The 19657-nt window shown below is 46.4% G+C and overlaps 3 protein-coding genes across 7 annotated transcripts in view; 1 reads left to right on the forward strand and 2 right to left on the reverse strand.

The window, feature by feature from the left end:
• Positions 1 to 958: 958 nt before the first annotated feature.
• Positions 959 to 7717, reverse strand: LOC115542744 (YTH domain-containing family protein 1). 4 transcript variants are annotated; one of them, XM_030355163.1, is made up of 6 exons: positions 7579 to 7717; positions 6535 to 6559; positions 6012 to 6091; positions 4155 to 5837; positions 3736 to 3780; positions 959 to 3543 (listed from the first exon to the last, which is right to left on the reverse strand). In XM_030355163.1, coding segments are annotated over exons 2-6 (1836 nt in total). In that variant the 5' UTR covers positions 6536 to 6559; positions 7579 to 7717; the 3' UTR covers positions 959 to 3516. The 4 variants fall into 4 exon arrangements, with proteins under 4 accessions (XP_030211023.1, XP_030211030.1, XP_030211015.1 ...); XM_030355170.1 differs by having other exon boundaries at positions 7588 to 7713; XM_030355155.1 differs by having other exon boundaries at positions 4164 to 5837; positions 7268 to 7707.
• Positions 7718 to 8461: 744 nt separating this feature from the next.
• birc7 (baculoviral IAP repeat containing 7) lies at positions 8462 to 11969 on the forward strand. Its single transcript, XM_030358368.1, has 7 exons — positions 8462 to 9081; positions 9653 to 9752; positions 10134 to 10215; positions 10378 to 10423; positions 10693 to 10902; positions 11170 to 11235; positions 11471 to 11969. Exons 1-7 carry the CDS (start codon positions 8583 to 8585, stop codon positions 11668 to 11670), a joined length of 1203 nt encoding a protein of 400 aa, XP_030214228.1. The 5' UTR covers positions 8462 to 8582; the 3' UTR covers positions 11671 to 11969.
• A 3-nt stretch (positions 11970 to 11972) lies between these two features.
• The window catches only part of nkain4 (sodium/potassium transporting ATPase interacting 4), a 48612-nt gene continuing 40927 nt past the window's right edge, over positions 11973 to 19657 (reverse strand). The window contains exons 6-7 of one of the 2 annotated variants that reach the window (XM_030358382.1): positions 15290 to 15374; positions 11973 to 14471 (exon numbers count right to left, since the gene is read on the reverse strand). In XM_030358382.1, the coding sequence (XP_030214242.1) occupies positions 14462 to 14471; positions 15290 to 15374 (95 nt within the window). In that variant the 3' untranslated portion in view covers positions 11973 to 14461. The remainder of the gene's footprint in view (positions 14472 to 15289; positions 15375 to 19657) is intronic. The other variant, XM_030358390.1, reaches the window with a different exon arrangement.

Raw genomic sequence — 19657 nt, forward strand, 5'->3', positions numbered from 1 at the left:
GGTCGTGCTTCGAAGGTTCGCCTTGCTTCAAAGGTTCGCCTCATGGCGCATAGTGCTGAGAGAATAGTTTTCTAATTACTATTGTCTATTTAGCCTATTTGAAATCCGCCCTCCGCCTAAATATCTTTGAGCTGTTTAACACAACCCATTTACATGTTGGCAAATTCCCTATTGATCTATTCAGATCTATTCACAATGTCAATGAGTTCAAGCGTATTTCAATTAAGGAAGATAATTGTCAGCGTGTCTGTTGAATGTATACCTATGTTGTGTAAGACTATAATGTGTGAACAATTAATAAAGAATGATTTTGTAAATTAATCCATTGATATCCGTTGTGATTTTCTCATAATTTATTGATTCTTGATTACAGATTTGCATCAGATTGTGTCCACTGTGTGCCGTAAACATTTAATTGAAAAGATATGCAAGATATGTCACATGCCATTTTATATTTGTAATCACACATGAGGGTCAGTCATATTTTATGTGACTGATGTCTAATAAATAAAAGAAAATCAATGGTGACCATCGATTTATACTAACCAGCATATATAAATAGTCTCTACATTTACACTAGCCTGCACTCGTTGAATTCTAGGTTTCAGCACCACGGAGAGTTCCCATCAGGTCAAAGTGTGTGTGTGTACATGTGGGTCTGTTTCTGTGTGTGTGTGTGTGTGTGTGTGTGTGTGTGTGTGTGTGTGTGTGTGTGTGTGTGTAATGGCACGGATTGGGAACCAGAAACAAGTGGATATGACCTTACATGGCAACTCAATTTGCAGAAGTGTGTGTGTGTCTATATTATCCTGCAACGGACAAGAGATTAGACAGGCAGAAAACAGTCCACCTTGGACGACATTCATGCAGACAGGCCGATCTTCACGGGCTGCTTAAGGTCACCGTGACATTTCCACAACCTAATAGGCTGACAATGTAAGACATGAAGGAGAGCCGGTTTGCTGAATGGACAGTTTATTAAGGCTTGATTTCTTCTACAAAGATAAACCAAGATACATCTTTACAACCATTACAGGTTATTATGCCCACTACAACTGTGGTTTATAGGATAATCAATATTCATCTTCTATATTTCATGTAATTATTCTTAGTGTGACGGTACATATACTTTCTTGGCCCACCAGCCAGGATCTCACTCGGTTTTCCTTACACACACGCGCTCACTCACACCTTGAGAGAAGTTGTCCATTCATGTGCACATAAGCCGCCCTGTAGTGTTTTCATGACCAGTTCAGGCCTCCTGAGGCAACGACCGCTGTGGCTGTGACCCAGTGAATCATGGGAATTTCGTAGACTTTCGACAGTGCCACTGACGTCTTTAAGGGTTTACCAGCAGTGGGGTGGGGGTGGGGGGGGGGGGTGAGGGGGGAAAAGCAAAAAAATATAAAAATAACTCAAATTGAGCTCACCACATTGCCCCGCGTGTGATCTCCCATCTAGTTTACGTATAAAGAGCAACCGTAAATCATAATCCTATTGGGAGTACGGGCAGTTGTCAAATTACAATGGCTTTGCTTGCCGGGAAACACATACATGGCTGTTGAAAGTAACTGTTGGGAAGAAGAAAAAACAAAAACAAAAAAAAAGGTTTGATTCCGGCTCTTATACATACACACGCACAAGGGACTGACATCAGTAAATGCTGAATTTCTACAATATCCGTGTTATAGGGGGCATACAAGTCCTAACTGACAAGAGTGAGCGATGTGAACCAAGGTTTGCTACTCAGGTGTGTTCCTCAGATGTGAAAGGAGAAACGTGAAGGTAGGACGTTAAATTAAGCATATGGTATAACATGTCTCCAACAGACATACAAATAGGAAGAGAAAACAGACAAAATTGTGCCTGTTTGCAGCGTTACTGCTGCCTTCCATTCCCCGAATACCAATATGGCGGTTTCAGTTTCAGTGAGTCCAGCAGGTCTTACACGGGCTAGAGTACAGCTTTGGGAGACCAGAAAAAGGTGACGTTTACACTGGGGGTAAAAGGGGGACTGGAACCTGTAACAAAAACATTAGGTCAAATCCCACGACAATCCAGGGCCCTGAAGGATGCATAATACTTTCAATACGTCATTCCAGCTCGCCATGCGTCAATGTACAATTTGTTAAATTACTCACGTTTACATTGTTTTGATTAAATCCCTGATCTTTCTTTACCATAACAGAAAACAAAAAAAATTACTTGCGTTCGCTCCTATTCAAGGGGATCTGAACCAAGACGAAAACCATCAGCCAAAAAACACACAGAAACCACATTTCATTCTTGTTTTTTTTTTCTTTTCTTCCTCTTAGTCTTGATAATAAATCAGTTACATATTTTTTTCGGTTATACATTTTTAGGCTTTTCCCATGACTATAGGCTCCTACGTTAAAGCTTAGCATTACGAACGACATAATTGACTAAGCAAACCCAATTCAAGGAACATAATAAAATCCTCAGAATGATGATGATTTGGACAAAGTACCCCCCGCCCCTTGTACGGAACAAACTGCCTGAGCAGCAGCAACTCAATTCAAATGTAGCAGGGTCATTATTACAAAGTGGTGATCATAAAAACAATTTTTAAATGGTGGATGTGACAATTCTCTCAGACTGGATTGTGTGGACCAAACATGATCCCCTTACAGGGTTACATACAAATGACCATGACATTTAAGAATAAAATAAACCAACGGGTCAATAGTACAATTGTTTGATTTTCAGTTATGGGAGTGCTCCGGTCGTGGAGGACATGTTGGTTCTTTTCGTTCCCAGAGACCTTGCAACTCCTCCGTTTGAAAGGACTCGAGTTCCGTGTGACTTCACACTTTCCCTGATTTCTCCAGCGCTGTCACTGTTACAGAGCGGTTCTTCTGACAAGTCAATTAAAAGTCCAACGCAACAAAATTAAGGCTCCAGAAGAAAAAAAGAAAAGAATATTGTCAGTAGTAAGCCAAAAAATAGAGATTTTGTTGATCTGAATGAAAAATAGATAAACCACTGAAGTTTTACTATAGCAGTTCCGCAGACTGACATTGTATCTGGAATCCTCCAACTTTGTTGGCACAGTTAAACCTTTGAAACATGGCAATGTTGCCCCCCAATGGACAAATAGGGGCAGGACGCATCAGTTCCTGATTGTACTGACATATAAAGTGGCAGATTTGTTATTCCGTGGTGCAGTCAAACCCTGATTCAATTCGAAAAGGGATGGGGTAAGAAGAGGGGCATGGGCCGGAGACAAACCCAGTCTGATGAGAGAACAATGGTAGAAATTTAACAAAAAAAGTCTGAACAGTGTGGTAGGGGTGAGGTTACACAGAAATCAGCTTACTATCCCTGCTCAAGAAGTGGGAGGAACATGGGCCATGAAAAGCACGTCTTGACGATGGCAAAGATTCACAAGGATTAAATAGAAAAAAAATGATGGGCTTGGTTTAATGTTCATATTCTTCTGTCTCTTAAATCAAATGTTCTAGTGTAACTGTTGATCAAGCAAAGGATAAATATCTTCTATTGTTTATTCCGGTTTTGGCGCTCCTGTTGAATGAGTGAAAGACAACGTTAGTAATCACAATTGATCACAATACAGTAATCACATTACAACGGTTCAATTGTGATCGTTCTGTGTCCGGGTATTAATATGTGTTCATCAGCAGCTTGTGTAATTTTGTAAACACCAACAATAAAACATGTTTTAAATGGGGATTTTAAAAAGTATATATCGTTTACCTGATCAAGGCGAGAGCGGCTAGGGATGGGTGCAGGCTCAAACGTCTGTCGTCAGGAGGAGACGGGGAGAGAGAGAAAGAGAGAGACAACAGTCAGGAGGTTGTTCACAGCTACGAAAAGGATGAGCTGCAATGTGTGAATCAGCTGGGTTCCTGTTGTTCTAATCCAAACACCACAACGCCTACATTTTCATTTTGGTCAATTGGCAAGGCAAAGCCATTTTATTAAACCCTTCAAACACAAGGCCATTCCCACTGCTTTACAAAGGAGGAATTCATATCTAAACAACATTAAAAGGACTACTACTAATAGACAAAAGAATGCGAAAAAAAAAAAAAAAAAAAGGTATTCCTAAGAATGAGCATGCAGGCAACGCATTTCAGTGTTGAGCTTCGATAGAGCACGTGGTTTCCACCCACCTTGCGCACCTCTTCCTCCTCCTCCTGCCTCTTCTCGTAGTGGGAGAAGTCGTCGAAGATGGAGGTGGTGTGTTTGTAGGTGGCCATGATCTTCAGCACCTGCTTGGCCTTCTCGAGGGGCACCTCCTGGGTGTCCCGCGAGTTGGTCACCGGCTTGTTGTCGTTGTTCTCCAGGCGGATGTGGCGCAGCTGGCTGTTGGGCACGTCCTTCACAAACAGCCAGTCCACGTCGAACTTGCCCTTCCACTTGTCCTGCGCCCACACGCCGGCGCTGGTGCCGTAGTCCACCGGCGAGCGCATCTCCGCCACGCCGCAGAAGTGCCCGCTGCCGTTGACGCTGAACAGCAGGTAGACGGGGCCCTTGGCGTTCAGGTTGCGGAAGGCCCCGTCCAGGCGCTTGTTGCCGTGCTCCGTGCTGCACCAGATGGAGTACTTGATGGAGCGGTGGATGTCGTCCTCGGAGTAGCTCTTGATGATGAACACGCGGCCGTTCTTCAGGTTCCACTCAAACTCCCGGGGGTTGTAGCTGTGGGCCGCGCACAGCTTCTCCAGCACCGGGTGGTTCTCCGCGCCCGGGCCCATGCCGCCGCTGGCGGAGGCGGGCGGGCCGCCGTTGCCGACGCCGACCATGCCCGCCACGCCGCAGCCCTCGTAGCCCGGCCCGTTGGGGCCGTAGCCCAGGTTGCGGTTGCGGGGGGCGACCCAGCGAGCCTGGGGGGGTGGGGGTTGGTTGTGGTTCTGGTAGGGCTGCGGGGGAGGCTGGTGGTGGTGGTGGTGGTGGTGCTGGGGCTGTAAGCCCATAGGCTGCATGGGAGGCTGCACCATCGATTGGGGTGGAGGGGGCTGCATAGGTGCTTGCTGAAGGGGGGGCTGGGGGCCCATGTTGTGGGGATGTCCTAGAGGGGCCTGCTGCTGCTGATGCTGCTGCTGATGCTGATGCTGATGCATGGGGCCCGGGGCCACTTTAGACACCGGTCCCTTGTCCCACGTGCCAATGTTCATGTTGTGTTTGATGGGAGGGGGCAGGGCGCCGCCTGGGGGACCCATGCCCGGCTTCAGCTTCAGCTTCAACTGCTGGGGCTTCGCCGGCTTGCTCGCGATGGCAGCCCAGGACGTGGGTTTCGGCGGGGGCATCCCTATAGGCATGGCCCCGTTGCCCGTGGGCCCCAGCGCAGGGCCACCGATCCCAGAGCCCACGGCTTTGACTCCCGACCCCTGGCCGGTCATGTCCCCGCCTATCTTCAGGCCCACCATGCCCTGGTCCAGGCTGTTCATACCGGGGGCCTTGTTGAGGGTGTCGCTGTGGAAGCCTGTCTGGCCATCGGGCACCAGGGTGCCACCCAGAGAGCTGGGAGGATAGTTGTAGCTCCCCCCGTAGGCAGAGCTCTGGGTCTGCTGGCCCTGGGAGCCACTCGTGCCCCAGGCAGAAAAGGTGGGATTCTCTGGGAAAAAGTTAAACCTGTGCGGGTAGATGCTGCTGCCCAGCCCCCCCGGCTGGCCAAAGACAGTGTCCGGCATGTAATGATGGTCTCCATTGCTCAAGGGTCCGTAGGAAGTGAGGTAAGGGATGGGGGGGTCTCCGCCGGTGGACCAGGGGGCCTCGCTGAGTGGGTAGGGGAATCCAATGGAGGGGGCGTAGTAGCTGGAAAGGTAGGGGTCCGTCATCGACTGGTAGCTGTTGTTCTGGAACGCAAAGGAGACTGAACATGTTAAATATCACCACTGTTTGTTTGTTTTTTAAAGCCACACTTAAGATGGGCTGAGATTGATACAGTAACTCTTTGATTGTTACATTAAGCTCGGACCGATTACTTGTAAATAGCAGAACATTGAACAACGTGGGATACGAAATATTACCTGAGTGGATTGACCAGTGAGGTAAGGCTCAAAGTCATTGTCATGGACATTTTCCTTCTGATGCAGTGAACCATTTTGCACTAAAACAAAAATACATTAAAACAATAGTTACGCAGTGGCAACGACCGTGGGACATTTAAATGTTTTTGCTGTAAAACACAATTCATGAATGAAAGAATGCTACACTGACTTCTGGAACATAATGGATGAAGTAATGCTGTTATCTAATCTATATAACCACACTGTCGGTCTGCTGAAAAGCAGATTCAACACATATCACCGTTCCTGAGAGTGGTATTAAACAAATAGTTAAAGAATGTCACTCAACAAACACGAGTTATACAACTGTAATAGAAATGAGAGATTACAGTCAAATAACTGCTAAATGAAAACAGTTGTTTCATAATCAAGTAATTCAGCGATGCAGTGGTAAAATAATAAAGACAGTGAAATCAAGACAACACTTAGTGGAGTAGGTGAGATCAAAAGGTAACAAAAATGGTGTTTGTGATAAGCCACTCACTTTTAGATGCTTGTCCCTTTGATCTCTGCATCATCGACGGGTTTTACGAGTGGGGAAGGAAAAAGATAATATTACAATTTTCAGTGAATGTACAAATCAGCCTTGGTTTTATAACATGTTAGTGATTGACAGCTTTGTTGCATAAAATGGTTGGGACAGATACTGCATTTGGTGGTTTCAATATTAATTCCAACTTCCAAATTTCTAATTGATTAACCACATATGTATACACCTGCAGCTGTTGCAAGCACACACACACACACACACACACACACACACACACACACACACACACACACACACACACACACGTAGATAACATGCTCAACTGACATCTGTCAAATACTCTCCAACTTTACATAAACGAATACTGATCGCCAAACGGATAACAGCTCTAACAAGTGCAGTTAAACGTGAATCATTAACTTTCTTTGTTATTTCTCCAGCTACCAGCCTTGGCCTCAGTGCCTCTGGACTTCAAGTGAACGACTACACTTAATCGTTCTCCATCAAACGTGGTCTTACAGTCTTACTGAATGCAACCATAAATGGATAGATATTATACCCAACACATCTCCCAATCCACCTCAACCCTTTAATGGACCGCAGCTAGCTCTGGTTAGATACGTGTACCGGTCAGTGTCGATGGCTAGCTAACATCCACTACAAATAGCCATAGCCCGTTACATAGTTAGCAGAGCAGCTAGCAGGCGAGCTCACTCATTCTTCCTACCTGAGGGTCAATGCTTGTAGCAGACATAACGCATTAAACAAGTCCCTTGATTCTCACAGAGCCTTAGCTTGTGAATATTTTTCCACCGATGTTTTGTGAAACAAGTTCCCTGCTTAGTTTCAGCTTATGTGGTTGGTTATGCCGTGTATCTTGTGGCTAAATGCTAGCTTGCAGCTAGCTCAGCTGTGTGCTCTCCGCTGCACGGATCTCAACTTCCACACTTCAACTATGTAGCCCCCGAAAGCTGTGTCCGAAATCAACCAAATCCTGATACAGTTTGAATAGAAGCGTTAAATGTCGGCTGGTTTGACCTTAATTACAGTGTTATTTCTGTCTTGGTTCGATCTTTAGTTTGTCTTAATACTTCCAGACAGATCCCTCCTCAGTTGAGAGAAGCCCTGTGCATTACTTCCCCAATGGCTGGCTGCTCCATCCGGGCTCCGAGCTCCTGCTTGACGTGTTGTTGTGTCACCGCCAGGGGGCGAACGCTGGAGTTTATTTCCCCCCTTATGCACCGATGGAGCCTATAATAAATAGTTCTGTAGCATAAACCGCACACTTCGGTCATACTCAAAGTGTTAACATATAAGTAGAAGCAGATCGATCTAGGATACCCCCAGGCCTACATCGGCGCTCACAGGGGGTCCCCTGTTGACCAGTGTGTGTTTTCTGAGTTTGTGGTTCTTGTTCCTTAAGTGTAGTAATAATACGTTTTCTCCCCTAGTGTAGCCCACGCAATTAACCGTCCATTATCCTGCAACGCATGATAATCATATCTGGCATCGAGTTGTAATTACTGCCGCCTGCCATCTCAATGCAAATAACTATCCATCAATAATCCTTATGTTTGGGTCTTGTAGCAGGGTTGTACATGCATTCGGTTTATTTTACTGTCAACAAAATAATAAACAATATACGGAACAGTCACCGTAGTCTAAATAATTACATTGAGGTAGGCCTACACATTATAATAAAATATATGTGCAAGCCCTGATAGGTGGAATTGGTATTGAAATGTAAACCTACTCTGATTATTAACCTCTTCCAACTTCCTTTGGTAGGCCTACATGTGTGTTTATTTCAAACGGGACAGAAACACTGGGCGTAGGCTGTCATCCATTCAAGGAACTACAAGCTTGCAGTGTATAGGCCTGGTGGGTCTTTGGCGACTGTTCTGGAAGCTATCAAACCGTAGAGCTGCTCATGTTTTCCTACGGGCGCGCTGCCCTGGCCTTCAGTGCGCACTCCACTATGGAACGCAAACGTACCGCCTGGCACGGAACGAGAGTCGGAAGGAAAAAACACATGCGAGAGAATGACCCATGACAGGAGCGCAATGTTCCGTAATCTGGAGAAGCGACGAATGCGTCGTGAAGGAGAAAGGCTTCGAACTTTTCTGAACTGGCCCGCTGACGCACCGGTCACCTCTGGGGATCTGGCCAAAGCGGGGTTCTTCTACCTGGGTTCCGGAGATAAGGTCCAATGTTATTGTTGTGGCGGGGTTCTGAGGTACTGGGTTCACGGAGACACCCCTTCTGTCGACCACAAAAGGTATTTTCCAACTTGTGGTTTTATGTTGGGCGGAGACGTGGGGAATATTCCGCTGGTGGTCGCCCCTGGGTCCTCGGACTCCGTTGACGGTCAACTGGTGAGCCAGCTGCAGAGGATGACTGTGGACGACCAGGCAGCGGCCGGACATGCGGTTTACCCCGAAATGGAGGCAGAGGACGCCCGGCTTACAACCTTCCACAACTGGCCCCCCGGGGCCTCAGTCCAGCCAGATGTACTCTCCAGGGCAGGGTTTTTCTACACAGGTGAGCTGGCTCACCTGGCTCACCTGTGATAAGGCTGCTTTGTATTCAATAACATTAGGAATTAATTCGACCTCCGACTTTGAATAGCAAAAGCCAAACTATACAATGGTTATTCATTCATACTTATACGGTATAATAGGCCTATTTATATATATATATATATATATATATATATATATATATATATATATATATATAGGCCTATATATAAAAATAATACCTAACAAACAGGCACATATTCAAAACAGGGGGCTAGCGACCCCTCATTGTGAGAGAGTTCATAGGACAATTGAACTGCTGATCCATTGGGTTGTAGACAGAAACCCCTCGACAGCGCCAGGATTGCACAGGTCTAAAGGAGAAGGTGCTCACAAACCTCCTATACAATATCAATTACATTTTACAACCACAACCTCAACACCAAAACAGTAAACAGAGACACCGGGAGCATCAGAAACATTCGTTGTCCCCAGGGTTTTGTTTACTTTGGTGTTTTTGTCGGGGGTTACTTTAATGAACTATTCAAATTTTCCCCAATTGAAACTGTTATGATAGCAGTGTTTCCTTTCAGGGCATGGAGACAATGTTAAATGTTTCTTCTGCGACGGTGGTCTCAGGAACTGGGAGCCCGGCGATGACCCCTGGCAGGAACATGCTAAGTGGTTCCCAAGGTAACAGAAATCCTCACATCGGCTTATATCATCCCACAGACCCAAAGTTCATTTTTTTGAGTCATAAAGCATGATGTGGTTTATATAACTAGCATACTACTACTCCATGACACAGTTAGCGTTTACCCAAAGTGACAGTGTCGGTATATAAGGCGGGCTCAAACCTATGAGGTCGTGGACAATAACAACGGAACCTATAATCGTATGAAAAAGGACAACTCGGCTTGAAGTTGATCACGAAAGCCGCCGCACTATCCTTCCTACTTATGGTTGTTGTTGATGTTGTTGTTTTGTTGTTGTTGTTGTTGTTGTTGTTGTGGTTGTATGAGTTGCCGGTTGAGTATTAAAAGTGCCACTTAAGATATGTGGTGTGTCTGACAGATGTGAGTTCCTGCTACGGTCCAGAGGGCAGGGTTACGTCAGCACCATCCAGGACTCTCACTTTCATCACAGCGAGACTGTGGTGAGGAAACAGCATAACTCTCATCCCTGCTGAATGCATCCTCTAACCTCTGACCTGTGCTATAACCGTGTATCATCCGTCACTTTAAAACTTCACACACACACACACACACACACTGGTCCAACTCTGAATTGGCTCAGTATTTGGTTTTAAATGTTTCAGGGTGGATCACAGACTCCTGTATCTCGAGACATCAGCTCACGGAATGGTAAGGAGATACTTTTAATACCTTTGATTGCATTGATCCAGAACAATACTTAACTGATCTTCACATTCAACTTAATACACCAAATAACAGAACGTTTACACCTGAAAGTGTATAGTAAAAACGTTATAGTATTGATTTATACTATTTATACAACTGCAATGATATTAAATCCAAATCCCCATTTTCTGTATGCATTGCGTTGGCTCGACTTATTTCGCCTGCCTCTCTGATCCCTCTCCTGTGCTCTGGTCTGTGTCCGTAACCCCCAGACGTGGTGGCCGGTCTGGGGGGTTCTTCCGCCATGCTGTCCCCCGTGGTGCAGACCGTGCTGCGCATGGGCTTCCAGGCCAGCCTGGTGGAGAGCCTGGTCCAGACCAAGTACCTCCTGAGTGGGCAGCACTACACCTCCGTCTCCGACCTGGTGACGGATGTGCTGCAGGCCGAGGGGGAGGAGCGACAGAGAGACCCGCAGAGCAGAGGTAAGGCCTATGGAGGCGCCTCGGTCTAGGGGCCAGGGGGTTTGGCTCCCAGACACAATGTTTTGGGTAACCCCGTTGATGCGGTTCACCTGTAGGCACCATTGAGCCAAACCTCACATGCTAATAAATGGCACGATTCCGAAATCTCTGTAAGCTGCTTTGGATAAAAAATGCACAGCACAAAGTTAAAATTAAATGATTAAATGATTAACAATCATTTAATCATGCTGTGCGTGCTGACTACGTTCGTGTCATTTGACCTTCCAGAGCCAGAGGTACACCAGGGCCCCAGCACTGGAACACTGAGGACCCGGGCTCCCATTAAAGAGAAAGGTCAGAGTTCAAAATCCAGGGATACTTTTGTATCCATCAAGGAATACATTTACTAGGCAAAATCATCTGAAATCATCAATCAATGATTCATATTTATCTTAAATTTTTGTGTGCGTGTGTCCTTGTGCGCGCGTGCCTATGTGTGTGTGTGTGTGTGTGTGTCCTTGTGCGCGCGTGCCTGTGTGTGTGTGTGTGTGTGTGTGTGTGTGTGTGTGTGTGTGCGTGCGCTGAGCAGCTGTGGACCCCACTCCCGAGGAGCTGCTGAGGCAGCTGCAGGAGGAGCGGACCTGCAAGGTGTGCATGGACAAGCCCGTGTCCATCGTCTTCATCCCCTGCGGCCACCTGGTGGTGTGCAGCGACTGCGCCACCAGCCTGCGCCACTGCCCCATCTGCAGAGCCAGCATCAGGGGCAGTGTCCGGGCGTTCATGTCCTGAGCCGGGCCTTTGGCCCAGCGAGCCCCGTGTTAGAAGTGCAGTGGGGGTTCAAAACCCTTTTTACGACAGAGTGCACTGGTGTAAAAGTGTTGTACCAGAGTGTCTCCCCATATGATATGTAGGCAGTGTCTTTTACGCTGCAGACATTACATTGTTTGCCTTGAGGTTTATGTTGATATTGTAATTCAATTACGAATAACATTTTAAATAATGCCATCTTTATGAATCAATTGTTTTAACACACCTTTATTTTTTCGAGAAACAATGAAAATAGATCAGAATAAAAGTTCGGAAACATCGTCAAAAGTTCATGTTTTTTTATTAACAAACGACTATTTACATGTTGAACCGAACGCACAGCTGTTGACGATTAGAATCACACCATAAGATCTCGTCGGGTTTAAGCTACAGTGATCACAAAAGTATAGAATAATACATATCAATTTCCTTCCACTTCCTATCCACAGAAATTGTTATTCCTATACAATGATGCTAATCTTTTATCTCCTGTTGAATCTACACATAGCAGGTTTTGGCTAGATTATAAATTATAGGGGTACGGAAAAGACGCTCTATTGCACTTGGATACTCATATTTTCACAAAATGACCTTAGAAGCATAACACTAATGCTGTCATAATATGAAGACCAGTAGACGTTTGTTAACCCAGTCCACACTATAGCTACACTGTAGTAGGCATAGTTTCTTACCTCTTATTGGGACCCATACTAAGCCTAACAAAGAGTTATTGGTCTGCCTATTTCTGGCAAACATATGGCCACTCTAAAAATAAGAGAAGGTAAGAGTATCAGATTTGATCAAAATGGCATGCAGGAAAACCACTGAAATAGTTGAATTAAAATCAAACATTTTGTGATTGGCTTTTGAAAGTAAACATCAACCGCATTACCTTTGGAAGTAAATATTGAATTGAAACATAGGACAACGTAATATCTTTAAACTCTAATTTGTGTTCAAAGCAAATGCTTCACTGGACTGTTTAATTAAGACATAGCATGGGAACACAAACGGCATCAAACAGGCCGTACCCAGCTCAGCATACATACACAAACATGCTTTAACACACGCAACCGTCTACAGTTTACTGTTGAGTTTAGAAAAGCTTTTTACAAAAATGAACGATGATAGATGATGGATAATCGGTAGCAGAATCTCAGGCGCCCTTCAGCTTGTACATGAACACATTTACCAACAGAGGGCAGTAGTGATTCAAACAAACGTAAGGCATCAGGAGTTTTGCCTTTAGTTCAGTTGGTTTGAAGAGCTCCAGGATAAGAAAGTGCTAATAACTGGTTAATATTAATTTAACCATTGATTAACAATCAATTAAATGACTTTAATGTACTGTTGCAAAGTCATTGAATTAAGGTTCAGATTGCACGTAACATTTTAGGTTAAGTAGGCTATCTGTATCAGAATGAATCAACTAGAATGATTGGAGATCATGGTTATGTATTTGTCATTCTTTTCATATACATAGAAATACAAAACCCATATAAAAACATGCTAGTACATCTTTACAGTTGAGACCATAGCACAGGAGGATCTAGGGTGAAAAGTGTACATGGTTCATTCCTTTGTGTTTCTCTGTAGCTGTTCTCGGAAACCCTTCCCCTTCCATTTATCGGTCATATTGTTTTATAGCACACAGACAAATACGGTGGTGTGTAATCTGCTCTTGAGTGTGCGTTAAAATCATCGCCGTCAGCGTTGGAGTCTGTCAGCAGTTTGAAGCAACCAAAACAAATCACCCCTCAGACACAATCAACTGAGTGTGGCTTCCAATCTAACACAACTAAACTGTGAAAGAGCAGAATGAGCAATACTGAACTGGCCCTTGGTAGTTACAATGGAAATTGACAGTGATAGTAATACTTTTCTTTTAAATAAAGAATCCCATGGTCTTTGAAACTGCACCCTATTCTCTATTCCAAGCTCTTTTTTGATACAAGCCCGATTCATAATTACACTATTCTATTTTTGACAGGAGCCCTGTCCCTTCTGTCTCTCTTTATAGCTCTCTTCTCCCCCTTGTTTGTGTCTCTCTCTCTTCCTGGACGGGCCTGCGTGATTCTGCATAGAGTCCCTGGCCTAAAGTCTAAAGTAAACAGGCGGACGTGCAATACAATGGCTCCCTCCACAGACGCCACTGTAATTCGGCCATCCGACCACCATGAGAATCCCGAACCAGCAAACCCCTTTCAAATCCCACCACAGCCTTCTAGGGACAGGGGAGCCGCAGACCGGGGAAGGTCGCCCGCAGCCTGATCACACATGCACGCTGCATTTCCCCCATAGATCGAGATGCTGCCCACGTTCCCAATGCAGAGTTGCGTTCTTCAAAGTAATGAACCATAATGGCGGTTCACAGCAATTTGACATCTGCATTCAAAATCAAAGGACAAAAAATATATTAAAAGAGATTGATACTTTTCTAAGTGCACAGTATGAGCCTCTGTTATACATTAATTCCTCTCAATCAGCACATCCACCATCGCCATCATCACCGCCGCTGCCGCCACCATCATCATCACCATAGCCCCCCCCCCCCCGCGCTGAACAAAATGAAGCCGATGCCAGGAAGCATGTGTGTTTGGAGGCGGTATAACATGTCAATGGAATAACATGTCTGAAGTAGGACAGTGAGAGGGTAGATGAAGCGTAGAGATAGAGGAGAATTTGTGTGTCCAGGTCTGAGGCATCCGGCAGAGGTTTGGGGTCACGGAGAGCCACTCAGGGTGGGGCTCTGTCTTGTCACCTCCCCTCCTATTTACGTAGACCTGGAGAGAAGAGAAAACAGTACAGCCCGGGTTAATGTGGGACTGGTGATACACACATGCATTTAGATACACACAAACACAAACAAGCACACACACACACACACACACACACACACACACAAAGAGAGACACACACATACATAAATACACACGCACACACACACAAACACACGGAAATGCAATAATAAATACAGACGCACATACACACACACTCTTGCTCACACCCACACACACAAAAAATCCTAAATACACATACGCATAAAAGAAATACACACACACCCCCTTTCCTCTCTCGCTCACCCAAGACAATGCTGATTAATCTGTCAAGAGGCTAATTATACACTCATTTCCATGTTGGAACAGAATTAATATATTACATCCCAGGCATAATAAATTCCCCATGGTACTTAATTGATTGATCCAATTTTGAACAGAGCTGTGTAGTTTTGCTATTAATGTCGAGAATGTGATGAAACTGTGTGAGGGATAGGCAAATAGATCACACTGCAGTCATCGGAGCAGAGCTATACATATAAGCCTAAGGGCCCATAGGGACATAGACCCACACATTTATACTCCCCCAACAACGATTAAGCTCCTGCACTGCCAAATTTGGACAGTTACAAAGTTTAACATTACCGTCAGCAAGTGTTAGCTTAAAGTGCAATTGTGTCCACATTAAAATGAAAGGAAACGTGCATGTGCACATTGGACAACGGAACACTAGAACTGCTAACAGCATGATGGACTACAATATTCCCATGATGAAACACCAAGCACTGCATGCAGCGCACTCTGCAGTGCACAGCCATACTTACGGATACATGGGCTTTAGCAGGAGATGGGAGGGTTTCTCATTGACATGGTAGAGTGGGAATGGATCAAATCCACCAATAAAATCAACTGAAAACAAAGGATGAAACAACACAAAAAATGACGACACAAATAATCATGACAATGGCAGAACAAACGACAAAAACACAGAAAGGATAAGTGGAAAACACAGTGTACAACTCAACTAAATGGGGGGTGATATGTAGGGGGGGAGGGTGGGATGCAATGGCTCATGACATTGTGCAAACACCTGAACACACACATCCTCTATTAAATATCTTTGTCATCTCATCATTGTGCGTGTGTGTGTGGGTGTGTGTGTGTTGTGTTGGGGAGGGGGGGGCATGGAACGTGGAAAGTTGGCCAGCTGTCAAAATAAGCCTTTTTTTATCACTCAGCCACAAAGGTGACCTTCACTGCACGCGCTCCATCGACCGGGCGCTCCAAACCTTCTGTTTATTCTCCCTCCCAAAGAATATAGAGCCGCTCAGGGCCGTCAGGTAGGGAGAGGCACGGCCAGCACTGCCCTGCCTCCAGTAAAGAGGATAACAGAGTTTAGGGATACGGCCAGAGGGAATGCCTGTCTGACAATGTATATATCTGAAGAGAGAGAGAGAGAGAGAGAGAGAGAGAGAGAGAGAGAGAGAGAGAGAGAGAGAGAGAGAAACAGAGCTAGAGACAGAGACAGGAGGTGCCAATGGAGGGTCGGGGCCCCGAGAGAGAGAGAGAGAGTGAGTGTGCGTGTGAACAAAACGTCTCGCATCTCTAGGTGAAAGGTACAGGTTCACTGAGCCTTAGAAACTGTCAATATCTGCAGAAGCCATAGAGCCCGGGCCCCTAATACAAAGCAATACCAGGCGTGACAAACAGGAGAGAACACCAAATTGGGCGGCGAACAGAGAGAGCGATTCCTACACTGAGTGGGGCGTGGGGGCCAACTGATCCCACCAAAACGTTGGCGTATCAGTGTTACACTGGAAAATAGCGAAGCATCTGTGGAAAAATGTTGCAGGAACCAAAACAATCCCATTGTGATATCAGGAAGCAGGGGGGATCTGGCGGGTGCTGATAGGCCAGCAGGATGACTGCAGCCGGCAGCACGACTCGGTGGGTGGGCTGCCCTTTTCTCCTCTGGAGCTGCTCCGGCTTACAGAGCTTGTCAAATGTATCTGCATGTCGCACACACACACACACACACACACACACACACACACATACGCATGAACACACTCGCACGCACACACGACACACACACAAGCACGTACACACACGCACACTCACATACGCATGAACAGACACACACAGGCACACAAGCCCACGTACAAGCACACGCACGCACACACACACACACACACACACACATACACACACTCACACAACCATATGTATGTGCACGCACACGCACACTCGTGCACGCATGCCCACGCCCACGCACACTCTGTGATCATTCCACGCATTCGTCACCCAATTTTGGTTTCGTCGGTTATCAATGGGCTGGCCCAAGTCGAGACAGAGAGAGAAACAGAGAAGAAGGGGGACACAAAGAAGACTGAAACAAGACAGAAAGAAAAACAGAACAAAAGAGAGGGACACAAAGAGGGACGGACCCCACGCCCCCCAACACCCCAGTCCTGGCCCTTTCTGTATCAGTGGTTTTCTCATTATAAGCGGGGCAGGGATCCATCCCCTACCGGTCTAAAGTGTGTATTCAACAACGCGCCTGGAAGACAATGATGGATATCGGCCCTCCTCTCAGGAGCGCTGGCCAGCCGAAGGAGAGCGACGGACACACAGAAGCACAGGACGTGAAAAGGAGCGACGGAAGGGATGTGAGGGCAAAGGCGGACCGAGAAAAGCCGGAGTGTTCAGATCCCCATTAGCGCCTGAGGGAGTACCCTCCTCCACTCTCCTCTGGGTCGGCAGCAGACCAACACGTCTGACTGGTGCGGATGCGAGCACATTGGATGATGGGTGTGCGGGCCAGTGGTCGTGACATCCATAAACAAGCAGCGGCTAATGTAAGACGATTAGAGTCGAGCCAGCGGCGGAGAGTGGTTAGCATCCGAGGGCCCACACTTAACCCAGAGAGACACCGGCAATCAATCTGCATGGGACTGCTGGATCTCTAACTTTCTCTCCTTATTTTTCTCTCTGTATTCCTCTCTGTTGTGTGCCTGTCTGTGTTTCTACATGATTACAGGTGCGTGAGTGGGCGTGAGTGTGTCTGTGTATGTGTGTGTGGTGTGTAAGACACTAAGGGCCCTATCTTGCATCCGGCGCAAGTGACTTAGTCACTGGCGAATGTGTCGTTGCTAGTTTACAACTGGCGCAGAGCGCTCTTTTGCCACCTGCGCCACTCGCCGGTAAATTAGGGAATGATCTTGCGCCCCAAGGGGCGGTTCGGCGGAAGGAGGAGGCGTGTTCTGGCGCAAACGGTATTTTGCCGTCTCTGAATACCATTGCGCTACTGACCAGGAAATACCTGGTTTAAAGTCAGTGGCGCGTTGTTCAGATGCTATTTTAAGGGCGCAAGCATACATGCGCATGCGATGCATACGGATTGCTTGTGCACCTCGCGCATACACTTTGCTTCTCTCATCTACCTAGCCTCACATTCTTGGTAAATTATTTGGGAAAGAACAGCTGATGCAGCGGTAATAAGTTGTAGGCTACTTTTTAATCAATGCATCTGCAAACACCGTACAGCAAACACATATTTTCTTGACACAGACATCGTGTAGGCCTACATGCCCATAACTTTTAGGATTGATGAGTAGGCCTATTTGATCGTGAAAAACATTGTTTTACCGCGAGTGAGTGTTAAAAATAATTAATGAATGCGGGCGCGCGTGTGTGCTCTGTTTAAACACACGCAAACTAAACACTCTCATCATCATCTCATCTTCGTCCGCTTATCGGGGGTCGGGTCGCGGGGGGAGCAGCTCAAGCAGGGGGCCCCAGACTTCCCTTTCCCGGGCCACATTGACCAGCTCTGACGGGGGGATCCCGAGGCGTTCCCAAGCCAGTGTTGAGATATAATCTCTCCACCTAGTCCTGGGTCTTCCCCGAGGTCTCCTCCCCACTGGACGTGCCTGAAACACCTCCCAAGGAAGGCGCCCAGTGGGCATCGTTACCAGATGCCCGAACCACCTCAGCTGACTCCTTTCTAAGTAAAGGAGCAGCGGCTCTAATCCGAGTTCCTCACGGATGGCTGAGCTTCTCACCCTATCCCTAAGGGAGACGCCAGCCACCCTTCTGAGAAAACTCATCTCGGCCGCTTGTACCCGCGATCTCGTCCTTTCGGTCATCAACCAACCCTCATGACCATAGGTGAGGATAGGAACGAAGATAGACCGGTAGATCGAGAGCTTTGCCTTGCGGCTCAGCTCTCCTTTCGTAACAACGGTGCGGTAAAGCGAACGCAATACCGCCCCCGCTGCTCCGATTCTCCGGCCAATCTCACGCTCCATAGTTCCCTCACTCGCGAACAAGACCCCGAGGTACTTGAACTCCTTCACTTGGGCAAACTAAACACGTAACGCATAATACAATCAATGGCAATGTCTATTACCGCGGGGACACATGCATATTAGGATAGCATACAATACTGATAAGAAACAATGTTTATAATGTATTGCGTAGGCTATATCATTAAATAGAACCACAGTTGCCGCATATCATATGTTATAGCCTATCATACGTTTTCTTTGCCGAAATTTATTTGAGGACTCAGTATTTCTGAAGTTGTGGAAGAAAACCCCTTATTCCATGTGTGAATTAGGCCACATTATTTGGCAATAAACTAAGCCATTTGCAAATTCATGTGCATCTGTCTCATCGGAGACTGCAGACGCGCAGTCAAAATATCAACTCGTCCGATTCAAATGCGCTCATGGCTCTTAAAGGGGATTGGAGCTGGCACTCTCATTGGTTTGTTGCACGTTACGCCCAAACCACACCTACGGGTAATTAGGCTGCTTCAGACCAACCCTTTTGACGCTTGCGCCGCGGCGCAAGCGTCATTTATCCGCCTGTAAAATAGCGATAGCGCCGTAGAACCGCCCACAAAGCTACTTGCGCTTTGCGCTTTCCCACTTGCGTTTCAGACCGTTAAAATAGGGCCCTAAGAGTGGTGTGTTGGCAGGCTAACAATGAGATAAGGAACAGGCAGGGAGGATAATGAGGAGGAAAATAGCCCAAATGAAGCGTAGGGGTAGTGGGAAATAGGAGAGGGAAACGAGGGAGGAGGAGGAGGAGGAGGAGGAGGAGGAGGAGGAGGAAGAGGAGGAGGAGGATAAGGAGGAGGAGGAGGATAAGGAGGAGGAGGAGAAACAGGAAAAAGGAGAGATGGG

This window comes from Gadus morhua, chromosome 1 (assembly GCF_902167405.1).
Source record: "Gadus morhua chromosome 1, gadMor3.0, whole genome shotgun sequence".
NCBI lineage: Eukaryota > Metazoa > Chordata > Actinopteri > Gadiformes > Gadidae > Gadus > Gadus morhua.